The sequence below is a fragment of the Toxorhynchites rutilus genome, chromosome 3, assembly GCF_029784135.1.
Source record: "Toxorhynchites rutilus septentrionalis strain SRP chromosome 3, ASM2978413v1, whole genome shotgun sequence".
Taxonomy (NCBI): domain Eukaryota; kingdom Metazoa; phylum Arthropoda; class Insecta; order Diptera; family Culicidae; genus Toxorhynchites; species Toxorhynchites rutilus.
In genome coordinates, this window is record NC_073746.1 from 109386797 (window position 1) to 109401208 (window position 14412).

General features: G+C 42.0%; 1 protein-coding gene across 3 annotated transcripts in view; it reads left to right on the forward strand.

The window, feature by feature from the left end:
• The window catches only part of LOC129775365 (intermembrane lipid transfer protein Vps13D), a 30551-nt gene that overhangs the window by 2997 nt on the left and 13142 nt on the right, over positions 1-14412 (forward strand). Inside the window, exons 2-7 of one of the 3 annotated variants that reach the window (XM_055780045.1) lie at positions 4858-5591; positions 5660-7791; positions 7856-7995; positions 8126-8266; positions 10770-13441; positions 13506-13959. In XM_055780045.1, the coding sequence (XP_055636020.1) occupies positions 4858-5591; positions 5660-7791; positions 7856-7995; positions 8126-8266; positions 10770-13441; positions 13506-13959 (6273 nt within the window). Of the gene's footprint in view, positions 1-4857; positions 5592-5659; positions 7792-7855; positions 7996-8122; positions 8267-10769; positions 13442-13505; positions 13960-14412 lie in introns of all 3 variants that reach the window. The other 2 variants (XM_055780044.1, XM_055780046.1) reach the window with 2 other exon arrangements.

The following is a 14412-nucleotide window of genomic DNA, read 5'->3' on the forward strand; positions in this document are numbered from 1 at the left end:
TTATCACCTTTTTCTGAATTCCTTCACATTGCTCAATCCCGGGTAATGAGAAGGTCGACTCATTAGCAGAGGTGGGTGCGGTTGAAGGAGATATAATTCAGCGTCAAATCGCCTTCAATGAATTTTATTCTTAAGTCCGTAAAAATACCATCGTTAACTGGCAACGCAAGTGGAATGAAGATGAATTGGGTCGGTGGCTTCATTCGATTATCCCTAAGGTTAGCCTCAAACCGTGGTTCAGAAGTCTGCACTTGAGTCGGAACATTATTCGCACCTTCTCTCGGCTCATGTCCGATCACTGTTCGTTAGATGCGCTACTCTTTCGTATTAATCTTGCCGACAGCAATATCTGTGTTTGTGGCCAAGGTTACCACGACATCGAACACGTTGTTTGGTCGTGCGAGGGGTATGTTGTTGCCAGATCGAATTTCGAAAACTCTTCGGGCCAGAGGAAGGCAGCCCAATGTGCCGGCAGAGATGACTTACTGTGAAGACATTTTGAAGACATTATGAAGTATGTGTAGGCATTTCAGTATGATAGTGTATGTTGATTTTTGGGAGATATTATTTCCATGAAATACTTACTATTAAAATAACGTCAGAAGAAGTAAGGCTTTTGTCTCAGTGCCATTTTCTCACTTTTTTAACGACCCAAACAAATCAAAGGTTTTCCGGTTACATACCATTTCAATAATTAGTTTTATGGATATGATTAGAGTTATAAACAAAACTTGCGCTTGGGTAGACTGTACAATTCGTAGTTGTTCTCGGTGATTGACCTGAACCAACCAAATTGCACAATGAACACACTGAATGACGCTTGGGACTAGCAAATCATTCTCGTTGTGCAATTTTCGGTGATTCGAGCTTTAAATGGTCAATAACGACACCGGCCACGTCCTTACAGTTATCAGGGGAAGGGAAGGAATGTTAGTATGATATTCGCCGCCCGAAGGCCAGAAGGGTCGCCTCTATAGCGTGGTTCCCTAACGTTTATCATGGAAGGGATAGTTGCTAGTGGGAATGGTTGAGAAAAATCAGGATTCACTGCGGTAAGTGATGTGATTATGTGAGAACATTGTCAACATATCCTTATATCCCTTCCTTTTTCTGTACCCTTCTAAACTCGAGTAGACCGCGAGTAATCGGTTTTCCACTTTATTAACATTAGAATGAAGGAAAAATGTGTATATATACTTATAACAATACAGTTAGGAGTTTGGCTTCATTAAACATATGTAACTGAGCCTGTAAAAATAAACGATTTAAAAAAAATTAGGTGGTATGAATAAAGCAACGCCTTCATCCGTATGTTTGTCAGTAGTGAGTAGTGAGACAAATACCAAGCAAATAGCACATGCAAGAACATTATATACGCGTAAGCAGTGATTTTCAGAGTACACAAACGTTAAATATTGCCTTAGCTGAGTGGTATATGGGTACTTCACGGTACATCAATTCCACTGTGCATATTGATCTATCTATGAAGCAGGAAATGCATGGAATTCCAGATTATCATCGATCGGAGATCGTTCCATCGATCTTCGAAGCAAAGTATCAGCGTATCAATTGTGGTAATATGTACTTGACCGATGGGTCCTCTATAAATGAGTCCACCGGATTTGGAGTGTTCAACAAATTCTTTAGCACCTCCCAGAGACTTCAGTTTCCATGCTTAGTGTATATTGCTGAATTGACAGCAATACACGGGGGTTGGACAGCGTCGCTTCATGACCTATTGACCACTATTACCAATCACTGTTCGTTAGATGCGCTGCTCTTCCGTGTTAATCTTGCCGGCAACAATCTTTGCGGCCAAGGTTATCACGACATCGAGAACGTTGCTTGGTCGTGCGAGGTATATCTTGTCGCCAGATCGAATTTAGAAAACTCCTTTACCGAGGAAGACAGCCGAATGTGTCGATGGGAGATGTGCTAGCTCGGTTATAAATCAAATTCAAAAAATCAAAATGGTCTGGCTAATTTATTTGATGGAACGAATTATTGCACACAACTTTGTGTTGCATACAACATTCATGGGAACGAAGTTGAAAGAAAGAATGCATAATACATGATTTCCCTTCGCATTCGCTCGCAAAACATACCTTTTTATTCGTTAAATTGCTCATTTGTTTTATTATTTTCACAGTTGATGTCTCAGGCGAAAAAAAATATATATATATATATATATATATATATATATATATATATATATATATATATATATATATATATATATATATATATATATATATATATATATATATATATATCAAAGATGTAGTCCTACATCAAAAGATCACTGATATTAGGGAGAGATGAAGCTTCTTTGTCACCTAGCTTCATGGTTGAAGACAATCCTACTTCCTTCCGTCTATATAACCACAAAACCTTTTGGGATTTGCTTTCAAACTAAATTGAATTGAACACTCAGGTCCTGCTATGTTTTCGCAATCTTCTTCTTCTTGAATGGCACTAACGTTCCCAGTGGAACTTTTGCTTTCTTACCGTAGGGATTACTTGCATCAATTTTATTAGTAGTACTTTGTCGAGATTTCTATGCCGAATAATACGCCATGAATGTGACAAGCTCTAGAATACATGTGAGCACAGTGCAAGTCGGAAGAAATTTATTTGACGAAAAATCCACCGGCCAGAACGAAAATTTAATCCGAACTCCCGGCAATATAATGTGGGACGCTAACCACTCGGCCACGAGAGCACACGGGAGTTTTCCCTATCTAGAGAAGATAAAAACATTAATTTCCATGAAGTTTGTTTTCCTGGAGTTGTGACGAGTTGCTTCTGAGACCGTGATGTATTGACAAGGAGTGAAATTCTTGATGAACAACTGAGGAGGCAGGTCATGACAACACTCCTTAACGAATCAGACTGGATCTTCAGAGACCATCGTATCCCGGTTGAGCTCTAGACTTATAAAACATAGATCTAGCAGACGGTTTTTAAGGTTGCAAACAGAGTTGATCTGAGTGAGTCCCGCTGTACTGTAGTCATCCAGGAATTGATTTTGAAAATATCCCGATGTACTTAGCATCCAGCTTACAGAGGGTACGTAAAAACGGCCAAGATGCGGATCTTGTCTTTCATATACATGCGTTAGATGATCCAATCTAGCGATTCACCGTGTTGGGCTGCTGAAACTGAATCGTTTATTCGATCAAGAGGAATATAAACGACACAGATAAACAGTGACATGGGTATTGGAGGCGCGATCTTGTTTGTTGTGCCGATTTACAGTTGTGGTAGTTCTTGATGGTTGAAGAAAGAGAGAGAGAGCTTTTTGGAATCCTGAGAAAGGAATTATTTGATTCTGCACAATCGTTTGGAGACGATTCATTCGTGATTGTTTCTCAATCGGTTTGGAGTTACTGGATCTCCGGCTGAAAAAGGAACACTAGAAACCATTCTGTTGAAATCCACCCGGCATTAACTTTGAAAGACACAAACGTTAATGGTCTATGGCACGGTGTTGGCGTTTGATGTTGTGGCGGAGGGAGCGGTGGAGGCAGTGAAGGGTGCGAAGGCAGTCGTAGTGCTTGGACTATTGCAATCGTTTGTGATACATGCACTGATACAGTCTGACGTGACGGTAAGGCTGATGTCACATTAGGCGGATTCGTCGCCGCGGATATCGCGACGTTTTTTTTCTCGATATGAATTCGCTTCCAAAACCGCCCCGCTCTGTGTGACATGGCTCATTCACAATACACTGTAGATCCTCCGCTGAGGTTTTACTCGCGGAATCCGCCTAATGTGACATCAGCCTAATAGATGAGGAAGCGGTGTAGGCAGTTGTAACTATGTGATGCGATGTTGGCAAAGTGCAGTGGATCTCGTTGATACATCATTCGATTGTGTTTCTGCGTTAGTAAAAACTGTGCAACGACCGGCAGGGATACTTTATGAAGCATCATCTGGAAATGAAGGCACTATAATACTTGCTATATCTGATGTATCTAGATCTAGGATCCAGAGTTTAATGACGATGGACTACTTGTACGGTCTCTTTTTGTTTCCGAGATAAAAGCTCCAATGAATGATCCGAAGCTATTCGGTTGCGAAGGACGAGATTCCGGTGTCATTTAGAGCACAGTGTGTACGAGTGACATCAATTTCGCCCCCAATTAGACGAAAATTAGATGGCAGGCGGATCAAGATCAGGTTCAAAGCAGGGTTTATTGACGACTGTTCGATATCGAACCGCGAATTCCGACATGCTGAACAGAATCGTTCAGCTCCAGGAAATTCCCGCAACGTTTTATGATGCGACACTGACAGCCCAGTACACTTCAAGTGAAACGGCTTTCTGCAATTCGGACAAACAATTTTGCTGCTTCGAGATGACGCCGTAATGCAGGGGGAAGCAGCTCATTTTTTTGTCATATTCTATTCATCTTCTTCTTGAATGGCGTTAACGTTCCATGTGGAACCCTTTTGTCGTCTCAAAGTATGCATTAACTAGCGTCATTTATTAATACTTAGTTGATATTTCTTAAGCCAAATAACACGCCTTGAATATATTCCGAGAGGTAAGCTCTTGAATACGCATGACCACAGTGCAAGTCGAAGGAAATTTCTTTGACGAAAAATCCTCCGGCCAGAACGGGAATCGAACCCGAACACACGGCATGATAATGTGAGACGCTAACCACTCGGCCACGGGTGCATATTCTATTCATTTTCTACATAAATTGCACGATTGGTTGAAACGAATGTGTTAACTGGTCTATTGTTCTTTGATAGCGGTCGTGCTCAAAAATGAAACTATATTTAGCATTAGTAATTCAGCACTTGGCGACCGAATAACACTTATATCATCTCTTTTTTCAATTGCAGGACAAGTAGAACTCGAGAACCTTCCACTGCGGAAAGATACTTTTCGTTATCTAGGGCTGCCACTTCAACTTATCAGTGGATCGATCGGCAGAGTGAAGCTAATTGTCCCAGTACGCCAGTTTCGAACAGCCCCATGGTGCCTCAATATTGACGACGTTAAGGTAGTCTGCGGTCCGGTCGATCTGAACGATTGGGATGCCGAGGTTGAACAGCAAACGGCGCTAGACTTCAAATTAGCCGCTCTCGATAGACTGGAGGCCAAATGGCGTGCCCAGCGGGAAACACCTGTCACGGAGGGCAGCTACTACGTTTCCTCCTACTCAGGATGGCTGAGTTACGGCACATCCTTGATGACAAACATTGTCGAAAATTTGCAGCTCCAAATCAACGGTATTCATATACGGTACGAGGATAACATAACAATTCCTCATCAGAGGTTTGCCTGTGGTATCAATATTGAGGCGCTGTCTGCACAAAGCTGTGATTCGAATTGGGTCGCTGGACAGACTTCCAACTGGAACCAGCAGCAGGTGACATTCAAGTTGGTTGAACTGACTAACTTTGCTATCTACTGGGACCCCGAGGGTCGGGAGGAACAGGTGTACATAATTAATCCCATCAGCGCTAAAGCGCAGCTGAAACGTGATCGGAGCGAAACTCCTCTACGAACGCGCAGCCGACCGCGTTTGGTTTGCGACTTGATTTGGAACGAAATCAAAGTAACACTCAGTGATGTAAGTAAACAATTAAGGTAACAGAAGCGCAAACAGTACAATTATGTATCAACTTGTCTATCTTTCAGATCCAATACAACCAAATGATGCAGTGCGCTCGTGGTTTGGACGATATTGAGCGCTACCGTCGCTTTAAATTGAACCGGCCTGATTATACCGTCCACGAGAACCCAAAAGCTTGGTGGCTATATGCGGTTAGATGTCACGGATTGTTACGCCGGACACAGTGTGATCCAGTTGTAAAAGCCAAAGAAAACATTCAATACGTTAACACATACAGTCGAGTGATTGCTGATCCAAATGAAGTGCTTTCGAGCGAGAACAAGAATTTCACAGATCGGATAGAGCGGGAACGGGACTTTGATGAGTTGAAACTGCTTCGGGATATGTGTATGATGCGGATGCCTTCTCTGGACACAAAGCCTCCGATGAATCAAGGGAAAAGTATGCTGGTTCATTTTTTCCCTCAATGGTGGGGATGGTATAACAACAACAACACCAGCAGCACAGAACCACCGACGACCACCCTGGAACAGAATGATAATTCTTCGGAACAAAACTGTGACCAGGAACAAGATCTCAGTCCTGACAGTAGCATCCAGGATGATATCCTTAACGCCCTTGCGGATTCTGTGGACACAAATTCTTTGTTGAAAAGAGATGCAGTTTTTGGCAAGTTTAACTTCCTACTCAAGAGGGGGACAATAGATTTCTGTAGTGCACTTGAAATGAACCCAAAGCTGCAGTTTCAATTTCTAAATTTAAAGTTGGATGTGGAAACAAGGCCACGTAGCGGATCACACTATCTAAGCTTATCATTGGGGACCATTTGCATAAAAGATCGACTCACACCAAATTCGCAATTTCCGGACTTGGTGAAACCTCAAGCAGCGGAAGAGCTTACAATCAGCACCAAAGGTTTGTCTAGTAGAGCACGCAGTCAGTCGCTTCAACAAAGCGTATCGGAACCAATATTCGAGGTTCAATACGAGAAAAAACCTCTTTCCTTCGATACGGATTACCGACTGATGGTTAAGTCACAATCGCTCGATATAGTGTACAACCCAGATGCCGTCAAGTGGCTGATTGAATTCATAACGAAACCACATCAGCAGTACAGCACTCGACAGAAGATGAAAGATATGAAGAAATCGAAAAGAGACTTGATGCGAAATTGGCGCAATATTTTGGAGAGCCATTTGAACACAAGAAAAACATGGACATTGGAGTTCGACATTTCCGCTCCTCAGATAATCTTTGTCGATAATTTTGCTGATCGACAGAACAGTACGATTGTGGTGGTAGATTTCGGTCGAATGCAACTTACCAACGGAAATCGGTCGCCCGGCGCGAGTTCTTCTGACAATAAAACGAATAATCCCGAGATATCTCCCGAGGTTGTAACCGAAAACGACGATGACGATGCATTTATGACGCCATGTTCGACTCCTCCCGGTTCAGAAGTTAGCACTACTCAATCGCCCACCTTGGCGTCGGCCTTTTCTGAGCTACCCGAGCTGAATGCCACGAACACAGATACGTTGGACGAATACGCGCTCTATCAGAAACTCTACGATCGCTACAATATACTTCTAACCGATCTCCAGATATTGGTTTGCCGGGGGAAGGAACGTTGGAATTTTGCGAGCAGCAAAGGTACTTCGACTTTGCATGTGTTGGATCGTTTCAGTATTTCGTTGCAATTGGAGCGTAGGGTCGTTTATACGATTGATCCGCAATATCCGAGCTTTACACTCTCCGGGACGTTGCCCAGATTGAATGCACACATCAATGAGTACAAACTGTCCACGCTTTTCACTCTAATAAACACCGTTATGGAAAAGGGTTCGCCGGCGAAATCGTTTGATGCACCAGAAAATGATCAATCAATGCAAGCTGATGCAACCAGTCAGGAACCATTACAGAACGATGAAAGCATTACTGACACTAATTCAGTATACAGGAAAGAGTCAGCGAACATAATCGTGTTCCAATTCTCCATTGACCAACTTTCGTTGGAAGTACAATCCAGGGGGAGAAGCATAGCAGAATTACAGGTGTCTGGGGTTAAGGCTGGCTATAGTAAGCGACCGGAGGATGTAACGCTGACTTTGTCTGTGCATGGATTACTGCTGGCTGATGCCATCCAATCTTTTGGACCTGACTTTGAACTGTTAGTTGCGAGTCATCGACACGTGGGGTAAGTTGGGATTTCAATAAAAAATTTGCAAAGAAAATTAATTATTTTCCATGTTTCTTTGTAGTATGGATAGTTTATCTGGAAGTTTACGTCAGAGTGAACCGTGCTCTCCGTGTTCACCGGGTTCACCTGATCCGAATGTGGAAAATCGGAGACCCACTAGTCCTCTTACCATTTCGAAAGCTTTGAGTAACCTCCAAAAAGGTATGTTCCTTGCCAAGATTTTCAGCACAATAAGTTGGTATACGTCCGTATAACATTTTATTTTCGTTTCTACCTTCTTTGTTATTGTTTTCAAACAACAAACTATCATGAAACCAAACTGATTTAGAAGTGATTTCTTCCACTTGGAATGCTGCTCAATTGGGGGACATAGATGCGCTCATAACGGTGGAGATGATATTCGTCAATGGCGAGAAAGTGGGCGAAGATCTGCAAGTAGCAAATATTCAATTCAACAATCTGGATATCATCGGTAAGTGTGATGAGAATCCCGTTTTCGCACGTATAGGTAATAACAGGTGCATTGAAACAAGTACTAATCACGGATGGTGAAGAGAAAACTAAAAAAGATAATTCAGTGGAAATAATTTTATTAGGCCGTCTACAAAAATGCCTCGACGTCATTATAAGTTGAATAATAGCTACTATCGCGAAAACAGTCATGCAACAACACCCTCTCTCTTCTGTACAAAGGCGATAGCGTCGAACAGAAGCTTGGTTTCGATTGCCCGATTGTACTGCCCGACCGTAAAATGAAGCAGAAGAAGAAGCTCATCGTTCCGCGCATTGGACCGACCAAACGGTGAAGAAGTATCTGGCAAAAAAAGCATTTTTTGCGATAGCGTCCAGTCCTGGTAGTCCAGATGATCCTCCTGCGAGATAATGGGGTTGGTCTTGGTGGGAAATGTCTTACTTAATTATTGTTACTACGCTTCACGCTGGAAGCATTGTGCCATCGTTAGAAGCTTCCATCCTGGGTGATCTGCAGCTTTCGCCTTGACTCGTACCCAGGTCAAATTTGGGTCGACTCCTCTTATCTCATTTGTGAGGCTCCGTCGCCAGGATCTGCCTCTGCTCGTCATTCGACATCCAGTTGTCTGGTCAACAGAAACCGGCATCAGGATCTTGATGTCACCCTTCGGAATCTTGTCTACGACGACATTTAGCTGGCTGTAGTAGTTCTCCTCTTGCGGTTCGGCAGCGTAGCTCTGGATGATTGTAATATTTTGTACCCGTTTCCTGAATCTGACTACGTTGAACATTTAGGTTCTGAGGTTCAATTAGTTCAAATTCATTTTTGCCGATAAATTCGCAAGAGTGCTTATGATCTGACAAGGTATTTGCAGCTGCGGACAAAAACTCCAAGTTTTGGTAACACACAATGTATAAGCAGGAGTGTCTGAAATAACGTATTCTTCCGTACATTGAAGCTCACAGTAGACCTGTAAAGTTTTGGCCTGTTTTGGACAGCTACAGCAGAGAAGCACTACTTTGGTGTCGAAACAACGAGGTGGATTTCTTCGAAACGACATCAATCCACCCGACTGCACTCAGTTCTGTCCAATTGAGGAGTACAGGTCGGACTCGATTATATACAGTTTGAAAAAAATGTGTTTTTTTGTATATCAAACATGGCTTATTTCAATAAAAAATATAATATTTGAATGTTACTTGGCTATTATAAGTACAGAGGAGTAAGAATTGCGATTTTTGTAGATTTGTAGGCTCACCATTGCTTGTTCAGAACTTGTTCAGAATGAAATTAATGAAGATAAAAGCTGGGTGTCCAAGAACAAATTGTAGAATGGATAGAGAGCTTCAATTGATTGATAGAAAAACAACCAAGTTTATTATGCATTTTTGGGATAAAAGTAATAATAACATTTTGATAACCACTAACTTTTGAGTTTTTCTTCCAAAATGTTACTTAAATACACAAATTTAGATGTTTCACAACTATATTCTGTTTTAAATTCTTGCGTCTTTCTAATGTAAGTAACAGAATTGTCCTACGTAGCGTACTTTTTTTTAAATAGAGCCAGTTTAGGGAAAACAGAGCCCGAAGTAAAAAAGGAGTTCAACAACTCTGTCATTGTTGAAATTCAAACATTATTTTCTATCCCCTCCTGAAAGAGTCCGGATATTTTTATTTTTTATATATGAGAAAGCTTTTTCTGACTTTAAGAGGATGAATCAAAAATTAAATTCTTCTGCTACATAACACAATTAAGAAAAAAAAATTTTTTTGATTCGATTATATACAGTGAAAAGAAATGGGGGTCTGTATATAATCGAGCCTGTCCTGTATTGTGCAATTGTCAAACAGAATTTAAAAAAGAGTGGAAAGGTGACCCGGTACGCAACAGAGATAAACAAAAATCACAAAAATGGGTGGTATGTATAACCTACGATATAACCGCCAGGTTGACGTAAGACTTGCAGGTATTTGTCGATTTCTCCTTGGGTTTGAAGTATAAGGCTCCATGGTTCCGAACAGGACCATTTGTTTCGTACAAATAATAAACGACTCAAGCTTTAAACCGCTTGGACCAATTAGGGGGGTAAACTCTCGTTTATGATGGAACTCGGATAAAGCAGCAGCTAATCGAGTATTGAGATAAGCAACTATTGCTGCACCCCTCAGAGCAAGTGAGAGGTCACTAACATTACTACAGCTAATTCGAACATTTGATAAACATAGCGACTCAGACGTTTTTTTTTTCTTTCTCTACTCGCAGGATAAATTCGATCTTTCCTGTTAAGTTCAACCTGTTTCGATTATTCATTCCCACGGTATAAAAAACCCAACAAATTTTGTTCATCGCCATTCGAAATTAGTCCACTATTTCAATGCATACGTTATCTCGCTGACTTCTAGTGAATTTTCGAGGTTAATTAGGGTTAAGACTTTTCAATAGCAGGTCATCCAGATGAGCAAATTCTCAGATTTAATTCGTAAATACATATATTTCCAGCTAACCAGGAAACAATCGCAGAGCTGTTAGGATTTGTGAAATGTGCAATACCAAAAACACCACCGAAACCACCCGAACATAACGAAACTGTCAGAGAGCATGACTGTGAACCTATAAATTCACCGGAACCTGAAGCGTCAGGAACACCCGTTGCAGTACGGACCGAGATCACGTTCGATTTCCATCGCTTGAATGTGTTAATCCTGCGGGCACTGATGCGCGATAGCTACATAGTGGGCCGGAAGGTAGGCACATTCACAATGTCCGAAGCTAGGATTCATGCATCGCTCGGGACCCACGTCACAGTGGAGGGTTCTCTTGGTGGCCTGCAGGTACTGGACCTCACTCCAGAGGGCATTAATCATCAACGAATACTCTCGGTGGGTAAAGATCCCCTCACCGATCCGCCCAATATTCAGCAGGGTCCAGATCTGATGACTTCACTAACCCAAGAGGTGTACGGAATTCAACGTAAAGAAAGTTTTGACGAACTGCACGAAGAGCGACAGGCTCTCTCTTTCTGTGTTTCCAAAGACATAAACGCTGTTATAGATGTGCGCATTAAGATGGCTTCGGTGTGGTTCATTCATTGTGCTAGATTTATGCAGGAACTGAGTTGGTGCGCCTCAGAGTTCAAACATTATCTGAAAAATTTGGTTCGTTCTATAAGAGATAAAGCAACAGATATGGCACTTGGTTTGGTGCAGTCTAGAAACGAATTATCAAACAGCAGACCAGAGAGCATGTACAATTCACCGCGAAAAACAAGGAAAAGCAGAACGGCTTCTTTGTCGAAGCCCCAGGATGTATTCCTGCATTCAGAATACACATTGAAAATTGATATTACACTGGAAACTCCCGTGCTAATATTACCCCGGTCTGGAAGCAGTCCACAAGTATTGGTGGCACATTTAGGGAAAATAACTGTTAGTAACACACTGGAAGCGCAGGATACTCCAACAAGTACCAGTCAGGTTAATTTGATAACCACCATTGTCAAAGAGGATGACAGTAATGACGCTCTGTACAATTTGAGTGACTTGGATGGAATCTTCGAGCCATTTGAAGATGAACCCGATTGCAGTAGAATACGCTTTGCTAAAGATGACTCCATGGAGTTCATCGAAAGTACAGTGCAGAATTTCGATGTTTATAAAATTGACATAAAAAACATAAACCTGTTTTCGTTGGATACTACCAACCGTAAGGGTTTTCGAATTTCAGCACTTCCTCGAGCTGAAGAGTTCTACTCTTGTGAGGAAAATGCCTTCCCCATAATACATGATACAGTTTTTTCCTTGGAAATATCGAGAGACAACAGCGAGATCGATTGTGATGGTTTTAAAATATCCGGTTGTGTTGTGAAACCGTTGAGGCTCTCCTTAAAACGTCAACAGTATGAGCAACTTTTGGAAACAATAGATAATATGTTTAAAGTTCCCAAGGATTTGACGAGACCTCCAACGGAAACTTCCGCTCCAGACAAACAGGTGGATGTTATGGAAGAATCCACATTCTCAGCATATCCGATTGGGGATAAAGTACGCCGTGGTCTCATATACCAAAGCAGCATCGAGGAACGTCAATCATCGTTAAATTTAAAAATAAATTTTGAACTGCCGACATTCATCATAGAATTAAATGACAATAAGAATGAGTCGCAAATTCGGATCTCATTCAGAGATTTCTTCGTCGACTTCCAGAAGCGCAACAGCTATGAAACGAATGTGAAGATCTCACTGCGTTCGCTTATGATGGAAGATCTTCAACAACCAGACACCGCAAAAAATCGCTTCATGGTGGTGTCGTCCTCTCAGAACGATCAAATTGCTCGTCCGACATCCTCCTTTGCGTCACATTCATGTCCCAACATCGTAGGCTTACTGGCCAATACAGGCGAATTGCCTAATTCACTTCCAAATAATTTGGAAGATAAGGCAGGTTTCTACTTTCTGACAGCGAACAGATCACTCTGTCCGGACACCCCTCCACCATCGCCCTCGGTACAACGGCAACAGCAGCAGCAAATTGGTATCGGAGCCGACGAAACAAATCTAGTGATCTACACCTCGGTTATGGTTGACCCAGCTTGTCCAATGTTTGCCACGGAATTCAACTCGATCCAACAAAGGAGCTCCATCGATTTCAATAGCCTTGATCTGATAGTGTCGGTAGAAAGCTGGTTCGTGCTGCTCAATTTTTTTGGATTACTAAACGATGATGAGGCTCCGAGCAGCCAGCCAAAATCTTCGTTCGAACAAATTCGTCGGGAAAAAACTCTACCCGTGGGTCATTCCAAGTTAGACATTTCCGTAAGATCGTTGTCGCTAGTGCTGGCAAAACCGAACTATGAAATAGCCAAAGCAAACGTATCCAACGCACAACTCACTGTATCTAACATCAATCAAGCCAAGCAAGTAGATGGTCGACTGGGATCTATCACTCTCAGTGATCTTACACCCTTTGGCTTCATATATCGCGAAAAGTTTATGACAACAGGCAATGAAGCTTTGAAATTCAATTACACACGACACGAAGCGAAATCGATTCGGCGTGATTTGCAGAAAGATGCGTTACTGAAAATCGAGATGTCATCGGTCCGGTTCGTGCACACCAAGCGTTTTATATCGGAAATACAACTGTTCTTCAAAGAGTTTTCTCAGCTACAAACGGTATGTCCCAAAATAATCAAATATCATATTGTTAAATGCACTGATCAATGTTAACATTCCTTAGCCTGTTCTACGCAAAATAAAACCAACAGACTCGAGGACCAATCTTAGCCAGAGACCAACCCAGTTAGGCATGGAAATCAACGCCGGTGCACCGATCCTGATCTTCCCGATGGCATTCAATAGCGAGAAAGTTATCGTGGCGGATCTGGGCGAGTTTACGCTGAAGAATGAATTTCGGATGAGTAACGATCGAGGGGTCATCAGCGTTTCTAGTAATGCGACAATGGAGGAAGTACTGGACGTTATGCATATCAGTTTGTTTCATACTGACATTTTTGCTGCCAATCGAATGGTGAAACCGGATGGACGAACAAATGCTGAACAACCATTCGATGGAGTTGCAGTGGACATGAAAAACTATTGGTTAGTTAAGCAGGGCCCTAGTTTACTCAAAGAAAGCTGCCATCTCGAGCTACAAGTGGAGCGGAATATGGACTCATGGAATAGTCACTTTGGTAAGTTTTGTTCCATTATTTAACACAGCGATGCAAGCGTTTCTCGTTATTTAGCTCTTCTTAACGTGGGTGCCATCTAACCAGAAATTATTAACTATCAGAAGCCACTGACCAAGAAATTATCGAAAAGTTGCACAGTCGCGCCTTGCACCTTTGGCGCTTCTAGTAGTATCTTCGGAAAAATTCCACATAAATCGACTGGAACAATTCTTGGAGCCTTTCACAAGCTCCAAAAATCCATGAATTTTACGGTCAATGGTCGGTACTTGCAGACTTGGCGTTCGTGTGTTGTTGGTGTGTTTAAAAATCCTATCCGCTCAAAAACTGCAATCAGTTCTTAAAACAGTAATTTTCCAGAGCCTGTCTCGGGTGACTTCTGTTGCTGAAGAGAGTTAATCGCACGTTAGCCACATTTGATGAGACTTTAACTACGTGTAGCTGCTTGAGTTGATG